A 16,935-nucleotide genomic window follows, 5' to 3' on the forward strand; every position below is an offset into this window, starting at 1 on the left:
ATCAGTTTCAACTTATTTTTAATGCAAAACGTGCCATCTTTTCTTATCTATAAATATCAGAAATGCTTAGATAATAGTATCCATTTTACACAACTATATGTAAAATACGTAAAATGATTTTGCGAGTTTTAGTATTTACGTTTTAATAAATGCATGAATATATTTATGAACCATATTTCGAAGAAACTATTAATATATTAGGATAAGTTAAATAGAGAAAACGATGAAAGATATTGGAACATACATATCTAGGAAAAGGTACATATATATGTGATAAAAGCAGATATTACAAAAATTTTAATAAATACAATATTGATAAAAACTAGCAATATATTTTATAATGAATATTTCGTAATATAACGAATATAACGAATATTTTCGTAATCTGTTGAAATGTGTCTTTGACGTATTTTTATAGTTTCACAATAACGGGGTGAATAAAATAATTTTAACAAATAGGATTAATAATAATTTAGAATACGTTTTCGGCTTCGAAATAATATTTTTCTAATAAATAAGACTAACTTTTAAAATTAACGTTCCTAAAGCAAAGTGCACACAAGCATTCTATCTTATCAGATTTAAAATTGGCGCCACTATCACACGTGTTATGAAGAGATTGATTATCTAGTATCTTAAATTGTTTTTAGTTTCAATATAGATTAAACGATAAATTTTCAAAAATACTTCCCGGTATTCGCTATAATACATTTACAAATAACAACGATATTTAAATATAAAAGAAAAAAGTGTGAAGCAAAAAAATGCGAATGACAAGAATATACACTATATCGTAGAACGGCCATTTTGTTGGGAACACGCGCGCGCGGCTTGGTCACAAACGAAAAATAGTCCGAGTATAGTGTGCCGCGAGTACGTAGAATTTTTCTGCCGTGTGAATCGTTTGCGGTGTTTTTTGTACGAAAATTGTATCGTTAACTTGAATCAAGTCCTGTGACAATTTGATATCGTGTTCACGTTCCACGGAAGGCGTCGCTGTCAAAGAAACGTGTAAACGCGTTTGATTGGTCGGAACAAAAAAATCCGCGAAGATGCAGTCGGCACGAAATGCTACATAATGCGACGCAAATATACCAGTATGTACGATGGTTGGCTTAAACTATGTCGTGATGTTCTTCCGAACAGAAAATACAATCGTGTATAAGTATTTGAGTCGTGGACGTACAACACGCGTATAATACTAGGTAAATCAGACTAAGCACGTCGGTTTACTATACGTACGCACAGAAATACATGCATGCACACATAAACGCATACTTCAAAGAGGTAGAGGTCACTAGCCTTACGTACCACGGGGTCGTGTTCTCATTTTACTTCGGTACCGTGAAAACTTCTTTTTAAGTAATATTAATATCTTGTCTTCATTGGATTGTTTTCGTGACCGTCAGCCATAATGTAAAAATAAGAGTACCCTTTGAAACAGAGAGAGAAAGACGGAAAAAGGCATACATACAACAGGGTTGACTGACACGTCCCTGTGACTTTATACTCTTTTTAGTGTGCAGTATTTTATGTGCCTTCTCTATTTGCTCTTCCCTATTTTAATACTGATTACCTGTATTCGATATTTCCATTTATCGAGATCGCCATTCTTTCATTCCTGTGCATTTTCGGCTCACTGTCGTAATCGTATTGTCAAGGAGGAAATAAGTGAGGTTATGAACGTGTCGCCCAATAATGTTATACCTCGATAGTGTCATTAAGTAACTTTTGAGTCAAACAAATGTCACGATTTATTCTAAAGTGCATTTCATATTGTGAATATCAAGTGGATTCATCGGCATAAAGTGAAAAACGTATAACAGAAGGTAATTTATAATATCTGAGATACAACTCTTATAACTTTACGCAAAATACTAAGTCTTCGTTGGCAAAACAAGATAAAGATGACATATAAATAAACTACAGTTTTCTTTGTGTAAGCTATGATATTTTCATGTAATCTATAATTTTTACGTTCATGAAATTGGCGGAAAATTTCGTTTCTGCAAGTAGAAATGGTGACATAGATATCGGGACATCATTTATGCAGAATAGGATTCGCTTAAACACCAGTGATTAATTACTACAAAGTTCAATGTTACCATAGCTCAATATTCAAAACTTTTGCGTCATTACAAACCACGAGTTAAAATTGGAGATAATTATAGAGTATTGATATTCTAAGTACGCTGATATCGTGCAGTTTCTTTACACGTTTATGATACTATGTTTTCAACGATGCTATACGTTTCTAACCTCAAATTTTAAAGTAAATTTTCATTTGAGGAATCGCTTTTACCTACCATCGGTCGATGGAAGAGGTTATGAGAAAATTATTCGTAAAATATAAAATGTAAATTATTTGTTATTTATTTAATTAAAGTACTTGTTATAATTAATTAATGTATTATATTTTTTACAGAATAAAAATGAAACACACAAATGGATAATATATTACTCGAAAGAAAGACTTCATAGTTCAATTTGTCGATATATGCTCATATGGTAACATGATAACAGTGAATTTGATATACCTCAAAAATTCATCATTATTTAAATATTTATACTTGGAATATTTCAAATGAATCTCTAAAATCAATTAATATAAAAAATGGCAGAGAGTAAAATAAAAGACATGGATTTAATAAAAGTTGCAGATAAGGAGGAAGTATTAAATGATCCTACAACATCCATGAAAAAAGTAGAGGATAATGAGATGCAGGAAATTTCTAATAAAAATGAATCAGAGCTAAGTGATTCTTATGAAAACGATTTGAAAATAGTTGCTGTCGTTGATGTCAAAAAACAAGAATCTAGTTTAGATTCAGAAAACTCTAATAACATTGGAAGTACTATGTCTGAAAATGAGAAACATACGAAAAAAAATGTAACAATGAATGCAAGACTAAAAGAAATGGATAACGAGGAGAACTCTAAACAAATAGAAAATTTGTCTTTAAAAGTTAAAGATATTAAAAATACTATTTCTGAAGAAGAGGAGACACTGAATGAAATATTAAAAGTAGTACATGAAAATTTAGGTTCAACAGAGGTCCGACAATTTGCTGCGGAAGCTAAAAATTTGAAGCAAGAAAATAAAAATGTTAATGAAGAAACTAAAAAACAGACAGACAGAGAGTCAAAGAAAGAAGATGTAGTAGAAACTACAAACGATGATACAGATATTCTTATAATAAATGAATCTGTATCGTCCAGGAGAAATTCTGATACTAAGCAATCCATAGAGATTGAACATATGGAAGTTGGAATAGTAGGTCCTCCTACAACTGTTAGTGAACTTATCAATGAAGAAGAACTCAGAGCAGAATCTGCGTTATCGACTGATCAAAAGGTTGAGGTTCATGTAGCAGAATGGGTTCAGAATTCTGCTAAAGCCGAAGAATTAGTTGAAGACGAGGAAGAGACCCTTATTAATGATGCTCAACAAGAGAAGAAGAATGTAAAAGAGAAGAGAACCAGAAAGAAGAAAAGCAACGATGTTCTTAATTTACCCAGTAGAAAATCTCAGAGAATCGTTAGCAACATCATCAAAAAAAGTATCAAATGGTGAGTAAAATTTTAAGCATTCTATTTTTTATAACATTAATTCATACTTTAAGAAATTATTTAGAATAAGAAATCTTAGATATTAATTCAAAATAAAGATTCTCACTACATTCTTATTACATTTTGCAAAAAAAAGGGATTTATTGTCGTTGATCTGTGATAGGGTAAATCAAATAAATGTAATATTTTCGATTGAATGAGATTGCTCAACCAAAATATTTCGTGATTTTAACAGCTTTACGCGTATAAATTTAATTTTTGAAAGTTCTGGGTTTATCGATTGATGCAGAAGGGACGCACAATTTTTTTTCTAATTTATTTTTCTGTAAAATATCAGGATATCAAATAACTAAAGTGTTTTCTTATTTCGTTCCGTCTATTTTACCTTGCTTTAAAAGAAGAATAAATCTATCAAATGAAGCGATAACGTCTTCTCTGAACGATCATTATCAATAGTTAAAGATTATTGTTTCCCTATTTCGAAACGTACGTTTTCATTACACGGACGTCATTACGGTTCGCGTTATCAAATTCCATCGGACCTCGTCGTCGCTCAATGTCGTCGGATGCTGATCAACGTTCCAATTACAAAATCGTTTGGTTCATGACGTTATTTCGCTGGTCCGCAATGGCACGAAGAAGCGTGCGCGCGCGTATGTATGCACGCGTGTATTTCGAAAGGAACACATCGCAATGAGGAATCGAGACACCGCGCGTAGAATCGTCTTTGTAACGAGGTTGCGGTCGTTACCGTGCACGTTCTCCGGCATGGAGAACGGCCGCTCACTCGCCACCGACAAATTCGATCGGCGGAAAGCGCTTCCACAGCGTCGCTCTACTTCCTTTTTTCGCCGTAATCGCCGATGCTGTCCAAGATTGGCGTTATCGGCCGATAAAGTCGGGATAAGAGAAGCATTGACGAGCGCGCAAACGCGCGCTAACGATGTGGAATCGGAGAAGTGGGAAAGAGAAAGAGAAAAAAAAACGGGGAAAGAAATATTGACCATAGAACGATAAGCAACGCGGTAGTGTCGATAACAGGATGACTGTTCTGCCGCTTTCTCCATCTTTTCTCGCTTACCTCCTATGTAGAACAAACAATCTTTCCCCTTTGTCTTTTTCTTTTCATTTGGAATTGCTTTATATGCTTAAACAAGTTTTTTTTAACGCGTAACTACGTTGCTTATTCTTTCTTACTCGAAAATATTTAACAATACTTACTAATATTCACTATTTACCAATACGCGGTGCAATTTACACGCGAGATAATACCGATAGGTCTTCGAATATTTCGTATCGTTGCAACAAGAAACACACGAAAAGAGTGACGATCGAGTTTGGTCGTTAACCTCTTGCGCTCGGAATTGTACTTCCTCGAATTGATTGGTTACTCGGAAATCTCGCGGTGGAGCATGAACCACCTCTTCGTATTTCGCTTATCAACCGGACATTTTTTTAAATGGCGCATGTAATACTTGACACATTATATGAAATGACTCAAATTAGCTTTTGAAAAAAGTTTCATAGTTTCAAATTAGTTATGAAACTTTCATATACGTATTCTCTTAGAGATGGAAGAAACCAACTTTTGCTACGTAGAACTATCGGTATAATCGATAAATAAATGTAACTGGAAATTTGTAATCATATCTATCGTATCTAAATATTCGATATCTGGTTTAAAAAAAACTTTTATATTTATCATACGAGCATACTACCTACATCGGTTTCGTTTTTTCGTTAAGAAATACCAGCGAACATGGTAGTAACATGTAACTGCGTCAACGAGAAACGTATAATAGTTATATTAATTCTTATCGCAAGGCAAAAGGAAGTTTATACGAGCAATCAGATTTTTAAGAAACATGGAATTTATTAAATTACGCGATCTGTCGTGGATGTATGAGTTAGTTGCGTTACATAAAGATTAAACGAGTCTAATACGAAGGTCATAACACCAGTGATGACAATCTTCTGCGCTACCATTTCTATTTACAACTCTTACGGTAGCGTTATCGATGTTGCTCGGTAAGGGTAGTAGATCAATTTATGATCTCCTCTAGGTATGCATATTAATAATGCTATACGTACGTAATAAAGATATAGTGGTGCAAACGTAATGGAAATAAAAAAGAAGATTCTCCATAATATTTTATTTTCCTCTATCTTACTCTCCTGCAAACAATTGAAAATGAAACGCATATTTATGGTGTTATCCAGTTTCGCTTGAATAATTTCCTGAATGATCAAGTTTCCTTTTGAAGTTTCGTTTTATCCAACGAATAACACAATAGTTAACGTAAGCATCGAATATTTTCATGGAAGGAATAAAATCACAACTTTTCATAATTACCGAAACAAGTTTGTTTTGAGTTACGACCAGGAACTTTTGTATAAGTTTTTCAAACAACCGTAAAGCAACCTTCACCTTTGCAAAAGCTTTTATATCCTCTTGGTTGCTGGTCCGGTGGTCGTTACGAGGACTTATTCTATACAAGAATAATCGTCGTTGTAAGAATAATTTTGACATGTTCCCTCTAATGTACAGTTACCGTTTATTACCGAAATAATTTACAAAATTTTATTGCGTTCCTACATTTCTCTTCCACGTTATTAAAAAGTATTCCCGTTATCGGCTATGGTCTCTAGCAGGAAAGCTAAACATTAGCCTCGACCTTAAAATCGACTCTAAAGTCCCTTCAAGGACATAAAAACTACCTGAGCTATTCTTCTTCTTTCTCTTTCCTTTCCCCTTATACCCATATATCGAAATATCGAAATCGATTCGAATCTTAACTGGTTTACCTAGCGTGTACCAAAGCGTGACCTTGAACGACATCTCGTCCCTCGGATACACGATAGACCGTGATTAAAAAGGTGACGTGTCTGGCAGCGAATCGCGTTGCATTAATTACATGCAGAGACCGTTTGCTCGTCTATCGGTTGGAAAGAACGCGTACCTTGGTGTCTGGTCCCAGGCCAAGGCTGGTCTCACCCCGCAGCCCGGATGGAAGTGGAACGGTCTACGAGCGGGAGGGGCGTTAATCCCTGCGAACGGTACCATAGAAACGGTACCGGTGGGGTCGTTACGTGTGCCTGCCTGCAGACCAGCGGCGTCGAGCCACCACTCCAGGCTACTCTGGTACCAGATAGACGGTGGTGTGCGTGCGAGCGAGAGACCACGATATAATCCAGCCCAAGGCCCCTAAGAAAAGGGGAAGGTCTTCTTTGTCCCTCGGTCCCTCGGGCGAAGGACCGCACGGCCAGATGTCGGCTGACGGCGATCCTTGCGACTGCGTCGATATGCACGCACTCGTTCGTTCGTTGTGTCTCGCTTTACTCCGTCTTTCCAATCATCCACTGACGCACTTCCTTATCGGTGTGCGCGCGTATGCGTGCGTTCCTCTCTTAACGTAGGCGTATATACGCAAGCGTACATACGCCCGCGATCCCGTGCCACAGCACGCTCACGGATATTGCGTATCCTTCGTGGGTATTTTTGGTGACCGTGTGCCGCTACCTCGGCCTTACCAACTTGGAACACGCGGTTTTCTGGAGGCGAGAGCATGCGAACCCTCGCCCTCTTTCAACCATGCTCTTGCGCATTGTTCCTTTATGACGGTGCACCGGAGGGCGGACGTGTCTCGTTAGACTGAAAGGTGAACGGGAATTTTCACGGAGAAAAATGGTTGCTATTTCGAGTACCTTCTAGTGGTACAGAATGGCACTAGGAATTATTTAGGTGATCAAACAACGTTCATCCTTAAAGCAAGGGAATTTCTGCTTGTATACGTTAATTTCTTTAGAAGGATATGGATAATTTCTTGAAAATATTTTCCAAGTTCTATAGGCGCTCGATGGCAATGAAACCAGCGTGAAAATGTTTCCTGATCTTCTTTTCCTTTTCCTTTTTTCTTTTTCTTTTTCTTCCATGATGAGCAATTTTTAGAAGAGGCAATTAAAATTTTAATTAAAATCAATAATAATCTGTAAGATATTCTGTCAGATAAGAAACGCGTTTCTTCGTTCTTGCTATTTTCTGATAGACAGAACGGTGGTTCGTGGTCTCAGCTGTTTAAGGTTCTTCGGGCAAGCGTACCAATGCCAGCTTAACAACGGAAAACAATTTACACTTATCCGTGGTAAAGTTTGTACTTTTTAGAGTTTATTCTAGTATGGACGAAATCTAGAATCTACTCAGCTATTGAAATCCCTTCTTTGTTAGTACAACGGATCTTTCTTAGAATTTCCTAGGTGTCGGTATATGACATTTGCTGATTCAGATTTATTGTGCGACCTTAAATAGTTTATACCTGAAACCATGAAAATGCTTTGTCTTGAAGGGATAAGACTTTTCCTCTTTCTCTTATTGATACAAAAGAATTTTACAAGTGGTATGTCCAAAGAACTGACAATATTCTGAATAAGACGTACTTAATAATACTAATAAACGTACCACATGTCTGACTCATTAGAAAAACATGTCAGTAAACGGATTTTGACTGATTTATATGGTAGACTTTAGTTAATGTCGAGGTATAATTCTGCCTTATTATTTCAATCCTATATATTGACGTTAAAGTTGTAATAACGAATACCATTATCGGTATACGATTTCTGCTTTCAATCTCATATTCATTTTTCTTCAAATCTTACAAATTTTTTTACAAATTGACTTACAAATTTTCTTGAAATATTACCAATCTCCTTGATCCGTTAGTGCGAGAGCGAGAAACAAGATTAACAAAAGCGTGGACCTTTGAACAGTACTAAAGGTCATTTACAATTGAAGTCTATAGTTTCGTCACATTTTATGAACCTTCGACGTTGAATGCCCACCCCGTCCAAATTTTGACCTGTGCAGGCGTAGAAAGGTCGAAGTCAAGCAATATAGTCTGCAATAGTCTGCAATATATTTGAATAACTGGAAATCCGTAATTTCTGTCCGTTTAACTGCCTAAAACTTTATACCACGAGTAGGACTGTCTAAATTTTTAATATGAAAATGCAGTATTAAATTGTAGACAATTTTACGGAGGAGATTTTAAACATACTAGGTTTTATTCATTAGGAGGAATTATAGACCACACTATTATTTGTTTCGAACGATAGAAGCGATTTAGGATGAATAACCTTTTTTATGTTTAACACACGTTTTGATCTGACCAAACGGAAGCTTGCAATTAGCATTGTTAAATGATACTGATCTAAGAAATGATAGCAGGTATTGAATGATAAAGTAAATGGAATTTAGGACAACCGTCGTAAATAAAATGACCGAGTTTTAAGGTTAAAGTTCGTTCCAATAAATTGAAATATATTATACCTATTATGATTTCCCCAAATTTTAGAAATACATTATTCGTACAAATATATTATAAAAAATACAAATGTATTACTTATACAAATTTATTACTCGTGCAATTAGTTTACAATATATTATTTCTTTTTTCCTTTTTCGTATACTGTCGAAACGTAATTTCGTATCGACGACGTGACGAAAATAGAGAATCGAAACTGGCCATCGATCCAAGATACCGCCGTAGGTATCATCGAATCAGCCGTGATAATCACTGGTGATCTCGAAATAAATCACTGGTGAACCATGGCAGCCGATTCCCGAAGGGGCATTTGCATTCCAGAAAAATGTCTTAGCTGTTCCAAGGTCGAAGATTAAGAACGCTTGATCCAATAAGGCGGAATAAACGCAGGATGAAATAATTATCATAGATTATTCTTTGGAGCGGGTCTCCTCGAATCCTTCGCCTCGGATATCTGACAACAGGTATAAATAAAATATCAGCGATCGTCGTGCCACGTAATCTCGGCTATATCCTCGATGTCGTATGACTGTCTGTCGTCGTCGTACAGTCAAGATAGAAATCGATAACGAAGACAGAAGCGTCATTACCATAAGCACAACAGTCAGTATCGTGAAATGATTCAACAGTGTAGTAAAGATAAAGAAAGGTAGAGGGTCAGAGATACGGAGAAAGAGAGAGACTAAAAGAAAAAATCTATTGTTAGGTTGACTTCGACCTCAGAGGTTGTTCGTGTGAGGAGAAGGTGACGTTTTCATTGGTCTTTGATCTTTGGTATCCTGGTAACGCAGCAATGACGTCATCCGGTGATCCAAACCCGGTCGGTTACCATCCGTTACCGTCGTGCAATACCACCCTCGGGCGTGCCTTCCAGCCCCAGTGCGTTTCACCACCACGGTCATCCCCCTCCTGGAAATCCCCCTCGCAATTCCGCCCTCCAAACGGGCTCTGACCCCTGTTACGCTATCGCGTTTATAGCAGTAACGAGAGGAAGAAAGAGCAGGTTCCTAACGCGCTACGAGACGCTATATGGGTTCCATCCTGCGAACCGATGGATCTTCCTTTCAACCCTTTTGCTTCCAGACTGGAAAAAAAGACGCGAGTTTCTTCACCGACGGATTTATGGTTTTCTTTACGCGTAGATACATCGCCATCGCGATTCGAATAATTGGAAAGATTTCTATATATCGGTTGCTTGCCGTTGTCACCGTTTAGACTTTAACGACGAGGTGCTCGGACGAGCGATTTCGATGCGACGTTGAAACGATTTTAATTTCCTTCCTGGCTTTAATAACTGCAATTGCTTATTCTTGTTTTTCATATTGCGAATGCCGATAGCTATCAATTATATTAAATCGTCCGAAGTGTTTCTTTTACAGACAGGTCTTTTACAATGACGTATTTTTATACAAACGTGAAACTGATAATCTGTCGAAGGTTGTGATCTTTATTTTGATAGAACAAAATGGATCATTCGTAATTAGATAAAATAATATAAATAAAAGAAACTTTTCAAACGACCTAATATTTCTGTGTCTTTTTCATAGTAGAGTCATTTTAATTTTTCCTTTTTTACGTCCTCGTACATCATTCGAGTCGTCTACCTCCTGCTACCACGATAATTTAACATCGCATAAACGGCGGATATCTATCCAATAGATATAAGATATATCACCGAATATATATCTCTTTGGGCGTACAGATTTTTGCGTAGAAAATTTATCGATGTCTAGCTGGTATTCGATTAGCAGTATGAAAAGTATGAATCTAATATAAAGGAATGTAAAATACCTTTTAACGTATCGACAAACTAGCGTAAAAAACCAGTCAGCAGTTTGGTTCGTATATGGTACAGAATATAGAACTCGACGATTTTTAGTTAACTGGTTTAATGTGGAAGCAACAGGCACGCTTTTGTGTATTCTCTTTGACGAGTACTCGTCAAACTCGAATATGAAACTAGATCGATCCAGCGGTAGCCCTTTTAAATACACACAAAGATTAAAACGTGTAAGGGTTTCGAAACGCGATACCACAGGTTTTGCCATTTGTACTAGAAGAAAGAAAAGTTGCCTTTCGTTTCGCTGAAATATCTTCAGCACGCGACTTGCTCAAAATATTTCGTGAAACTTAATTATTTAATTATCGAGATTGTTAAGTGGCGATGTAGAGAAAACTTTGCGGTCTCGCGAGGGATATGATAATGCACGATACAACGATTTGGTGCACGGTTCTCCAATTCCGAAAACGATTCTCCGGTGCATTGGAAACGTCGGCTTTGTACCTGGTGTAACGGGGACAAAGAAAGGATGAATTAAACATAACTTGGTACAACCGATCGGATGGTCATACTTTATACATTACTAACCACGCGACCATACGACAATGCATCTGCTTGGTTTTTATTTTAGCACAAGGTGTTTTCTTGACTCGAGACACGATCGCAAGAGAAGTATCGTGTCAATTTCGAAAAAATTATCGATAAGCGAAATTTTTTTAAACTACACGAGCTTGTCGAGGTCCAGCGTTGCCTTATGCCGACCGCGAAAGTCCGAATGTCCAATTGTGGTAACAGCTGGGGTGATTTAATCGAGGATTATGTTGATTTAACCGATTCAATAAAATCGAAAGAACGAAAAAGATCAACAAGTGTATAGAAGTTATTTAAAGAGAAATTGACGGATATTTCTGTTTATCTTATGATCTTTCAATGCGTTTAACGCATCTTGACGTATTTAATTCTCTAATTTCTTGTCAACTACGACTGTTAAGGTCCTCTAGTTCGGAAAATTACGCGATTAACAAGCTCTATATGAACGTATGTCGTTCGAATAGTACGAACGGTACCTGTTACTTAGTTTCTGAACTGGTAAATTCGGAAGATTTCAACGATCCGTCACGCGGTATCTAAACCAACTTCCTCGATAGCCGCGACCTTATTATCGTGGAAATTTTCCCACCTGCGTTTCTTACTTTAATCTTACTGTACGAATCGCCTATACGTATCTAGTCTATACGCGATGATCGATCATGTATTGGTCGGATGCTGTCAAGGTGACACGGCGAATAATCGCGCTGTCCACGAAGCCTCGAGCGGCCGTTCGGTGATTCGAAAGCATCTCGGTGATGACGGATTTGGGAAGCCACTCGAATTCTCCGGAGACTTGGACAGACAAAGTTGGCAGGTTTTGGCAGGCAAGCAGGCACAGGAAAGCAGCGCAGGCAAAGAGAGGGTGGCTTGGACTTTGGATCGGATGGCGGGTATTGATCCTAGCGAACCTAGCAGCGGGGTGGCCGGGACCCCGCCTCAAGGATGAAGGGTGTCTCCCCTTCTCTCGTTCCCTTTCACTCGAGCTTCACAGTCACACCGGTGTTAAAGCGAGACGAAGATAGGAAGAACCACGCGAGTGGGATGGTTGCCTCTTAAGAGAGAGGGGTGAACCACCTAGAATGCGCCCGTGTACCAAAGATACCATGCCTTAGGTTGGCGTAATAAGCGGACGAAGTGGTTGGAAAAGGAGCCGAGAGGCAACCTGGAGAAACGATGAAAAATCTTGCGAAGCCAGGTGAGCCCATCAAAGCCTGCTTTCCACCGTTTCCGGCTAAATATATAATATACCACGTTACGCCGCGCCACACCGCCGCGTGCTTTCTTTTCCCGCTGCTTTCCCTCCGCCTCTTTCTACGCTCGTTGGTGAACCGCCGACGACGCTTCTGCCTCGCCACGCGGTCAACGTAAATTTCACTCTCCCGCCCGGTTTGCTTCGTTCTGCTGAAACCACGCGTACGTAAGGAATGCAAGTTAACGCGTGGTTACCGACCACGTTCGATCGAACTTTGTTATGAAACTAGTAAGAACTTTTCTTTATTTGGACGCGCAGCTTTTTATCAACGATAAGCTGGTTACCGTGGATCATATCGTATTAACCGATCATGTCGTGATATTTTTCTATGGTAACGTACAGATATATTTTCTTGCGTGCAAATACTTTGACCAATGAGTCACTACACCGGTATACTTCTTCGAGTGATTCTCCCGTGTTTGTTTGCCCGATTGCTTGACCGCTGGCAAACAATTTGTTCGTTTGAAAATATGTCGATTACTAATCATTGGAAACAATATTATCACAGATATAAATAGAGTTTATTTACGTCTTATTAAACATGTACACGTTAAGAATATAGGTTCTCGGTGTACATGTGTTTCGTATTATTGTGAAAATAGAACCTTTATATTTACGAATTTTAAAGTAACGTTGTCAAACAGGGGACAGAAAGATAGTAGGAAACTGATCACTGGTACCATCTCAGCCGCCCTCGGGCAGAAACTTTTCGATCCTCTGCGTACTCGGTGAATGCGTCGGAATACGCATGCTCCGGTGTTCATACTAACAGACTCATGTTCGAAGATGGGTTGGCACCAGTCGCATCAAGTTCCGATTACGGTTTCTGGCGACACAGTATACATTCCCGCAGTCGTGCAATTATTGCCGCCGTTATGACGGCGACGTCCATGTTCTAGCAATTTCAAATTAAGTTCGATCAATGGGAATTTTAATGGAAATGTTCAGCAAAATTTCTTTGACATTTTGTTCTTTTGTTATGTAAAATCGAAATGTTAATCAATACACCGTACGCCACAATTTGCATTAACGTTTTCCAATTAAAAATCATAACCTTGGAATATTTTGATAGAATTGAGACGAGCAACTGGTCTCGATAGGAATAGAAAAATTAAGAAGTAAATTAGCAATTCGTATGCGTATAAGTAATTATGCCATCAATGTCTGTTTTAATGATTTCGTATCGCGTAACACGATGATAGAATTGATTTTGACGCGTAAACGTGACGATACGAGAACGCAGTCGCGGCTAGAGAAGCAGAGAACAGCGAGGAAGATTACAAAGCGACGACGTTGTACGACGTGGCCTATCGCGGAATACTTCCGTTTCTAGGAGATAACGGTGGGACAGATTAAAAGAAAAGGCGGTTAAAATCGCGTAGCTCGATTGTGGGCAACCCACGGCCAGACAAGTCCTCTTTCGTCCCACGAAGAGGATTTTTCGACCTGTAGCAGCCGAGTTGCCGTGTAAAACGGCGAAAGGGAGTCGCAGCTGCGCATCCTTCTTGGTCGTTCTCCAGGCGGTCGTGTCTGGTGGCCCCAAGTTGGAGACGCCTCGGCTTATTTCCCTCCTGTGCCAGCTGTGCGGAGCGCCCGCACACAGCCTGCCCTGCTAAGACCATCCACGCAACAAAGATGAACAAAGACGAGGACAGAGTTACTGGCTTCTAATATTGGACGAAGAAAGAAAGAACGACCGTTCTAGCCGACCAACGGAGGAAGAAGCGAAAACGTGCTCTAGTAGCCGCGTTGGAGAGTGAGACGAGCGGCTGCGTATCGTCATGAAAAGAAGCGAAACGTGCAACGTTTTCTCTCTCTCTCTCTCTCTCTCTCCCCCCCCCCTCTGTTCCTCGTCGCATTGGACTAAGAAAGAAGAGTCTTGGGACAACAAGGAAGAAAGAGAAAGGTTACCCTCGATCGTTTGATGGTGGGGTCAGGTTGCCACGGTGGTACGGAGGGAAGAGCGAGACCACCGGAAATCGGTCTGTCCTTATTTGAGAGGCCGCGTGAACCACACCGACGAAGTCTGGGCTTTCGTGCCTGCTTCTCTTTTCGATGGCTTCTCGTTGGCTCCACGCGGTCAAAAGAGCGAACGCACTGGTCACGCATCCAGACAAAAACTCTCCAGAGAACCACGCCATGAAGATGTTTCTGTTAGAACACGATTCTGGTACCAGGACATAGTCGGTTTCCGCAGAAGCGTTCCGAGAAAATCGTTGAGCCGCTGCCGAGAAGGAGAAAGAACGATTGGGAACGTGGGGGAGATACCTCGACGCGTTCGTCGCACTGGTTATACGATATCGCATAAGGGGAAAGATCCTCTTCGAGAATCGATGGGAAGCTGTTGCGTTGCAGGAGAACGTTTGTCTTGGAACTAGAGCGTCTACGTCGAGCCTCGTCGAATACCTTCTGTTATTGATGACAATACGGGAGATTATTTTTACTGCGCGCTAAAGATAACAACGAATAACTCTGATTTCAACATCATCGTCTGGTTCGAGTCGATAAGTTCAAAAATTCAAATTCGTTAATTCCGGGTGAAAGCAAGGATTTACAAGCAGCGAAAAGAAACGTTAACGCGACAAAAAAAAACCACGAATCGATGCGAACTCGCGTTAATGACCATTAAATAGATCTGTACTTGTTCTTCATCCAACGAAGAAAATCTGTCTGTCGTACGCAGAACGAACTACATCTATAGCGATATAACTGGATGCCATTAATCCCACTAATACACGGAACAACATACATTATCTGGTACGCGTGTCTTGATTATCGAACCAAAATGACCGATGTGGTGAACCTAGTATCGCCGAAATAGATTGTTAATTTGTTTCTCTCGCCCTTGAGAAATTCTCGGACCAGTTCCTTATCAACGATGATACACATATTGAAAATCTAGATTCCACGCATATGTGCAATCTTACAAGCTTCTTTCAATCGACCCATTTAGGTTAATCGATCGGTGATTATTAAATAAACTTATAAGTAACCGAGACGCGCCTCTTTTTTCCATACGATAAATTATTTTGAAATTTCGATTTAAAAGGAGGATTGTTTCGTTATTGTATAAATTATTTGACATCTTAAGTTCTTTTTTATTAAAACCTAACATCATCTAAAGTGTGATAAAGTTTGATCAAACTTAGCTTCTTTTGGAGCCGGATCGGGATAGTACTTTCTAAAAGTCATAAAAAAACATCGCTTATCGTATAAAAATGCCTAAATGTCCAGTAGAGCGAAAGCTTCTTTTTATATGTGTATTAATAATTTACTGAAAAATCAATTTTTCCGATTTTACGCGTCAACGTAGGAACCGAGTCGTTCCATTTTATTCGTGGCTATAGCCACGTTCTAAGTAATATCTAGAAGCGTTGGAAGCATTTAAGGTGTTGCAGGGACGAGGGATGTCGTGTGCCAACATCCCCGGTGATTCCTCGCTCAATGCCAGATCTCCTCCCCTTTTTACTTGCTTTTTTCTCGAAGCAAGAGGCTGACCCTCCAGCATCACGATCTTCTTGAACAAATACAGAAATGTCCTAGAATCGTTGCTGCAACGCTTTCCTCCAACTTCGTTCTTCGACCGCGTTTCCTTTTTTGTCATCGGCCGCTCGAACAATTAAAATCGATTCGGATGATTTGATAGAGGACGTCGATCCTGGGTCGGTCGGTTCACGGAATTTTCTTGTATCCACACAATTAACCGGACTTATTGATCGTGCAGTTTCGGTTCGGTTGCGATCGAACGGGGTCAAGTTCTCCTTCCTTTGTGCCACATAAGATGCCATGAGAACCTGATTAGCTGCAATAGGAGAGGAATACTACTGTATTCTCAGATACGCGATAGAATCCCGTCGAAATATCGATACAAAGTGCGTAGAATGAAACAATATAAGCAAGGTTCGCCAGCATTGATTAGAACATCGATCTGGAAAGTATTCACAATTTGAATATACCGGCTTTGAAATTGCGTGTCAACGATTCACGATTTTTCATTGCAAACGAATTAGAAATTAATAAGGAAACTTCTATATTATTAGTCTCTTAGGATATTTCAAGTTTCGACTACATCTGGTTATGGGAAATTGAATTCTACGATACACAGTATAGCTACGAAACTGTGCTTTCCACCTTGTTCGCCAAGGTGTTAAATCTATCGAATTCTTTTCATTGCAGGAATTTATCCAATTTCTATTCGCTTTGGGCTTAAACTCGCGTCTTTTTTACTTGAACTGATCTTACCTGTTATGGTAAAATTAAAAATAAGTATACAGGTGTACGTACTATATTTTCTCTGCGTTATTTAAACGCGTGATATATTTAGACGAAACAGTCTTATCAGAAGAATGTTCATTCATCGGCAAGAAACTTTCTACGAATGCTATACTCTCTAAACAGTTGAATCGAATAATTAAAAGTTC

At 38.9% G+C, this 16,935-nt stretch overlaps 1 protein-coding gene across 5 annotated transcripts in view; it reads left to right on the plus strand.

Moving 5' to 3' along the window:
* Nucleotides 1-806: 806 nt before the first annotated feature.
* Nucleotides 807-16,935, plus strand: part of LOC132905357 (uncharacterized) — a 35,221-nt gene continuing 19,092 nt past the window's right edge. Inside the window, exons 1-3 of one of the 5 annotated variants that reach the window (XM_060956566.1) lie at nucleotides 807-1,205; nucleotides 1,662-1,829; nucleotides 2,426-3,570. In XM_060956566.1, the coding sequence (XP_060812549.1) occupies nucleotides 2,615-3,570 (956 nt within the window). In that variant the 5' untranslated portion in view covers nucleotides 807-1,205; nucleotides 1,662-1,829; nucleotides 2,426-2,614. The other 4 variants (XM_060956565.1, XM_060956567.1, XM_060956564.1 and 1 more) reach the window with 4 other exon arrangements.

This window comes from Bombus pascuorum, chromosome 3, assembly GCF_905332965.1.
Source record: "Bombus pascuorum chromosome 3, iyBomPasc1.1, whole genome shotgun sequence".
NCBI lineage: Eukaryota > Metazoa > Arthropoda > Insecta > Hymenoptera > Apidae > Bombus > Bombus pascuorum.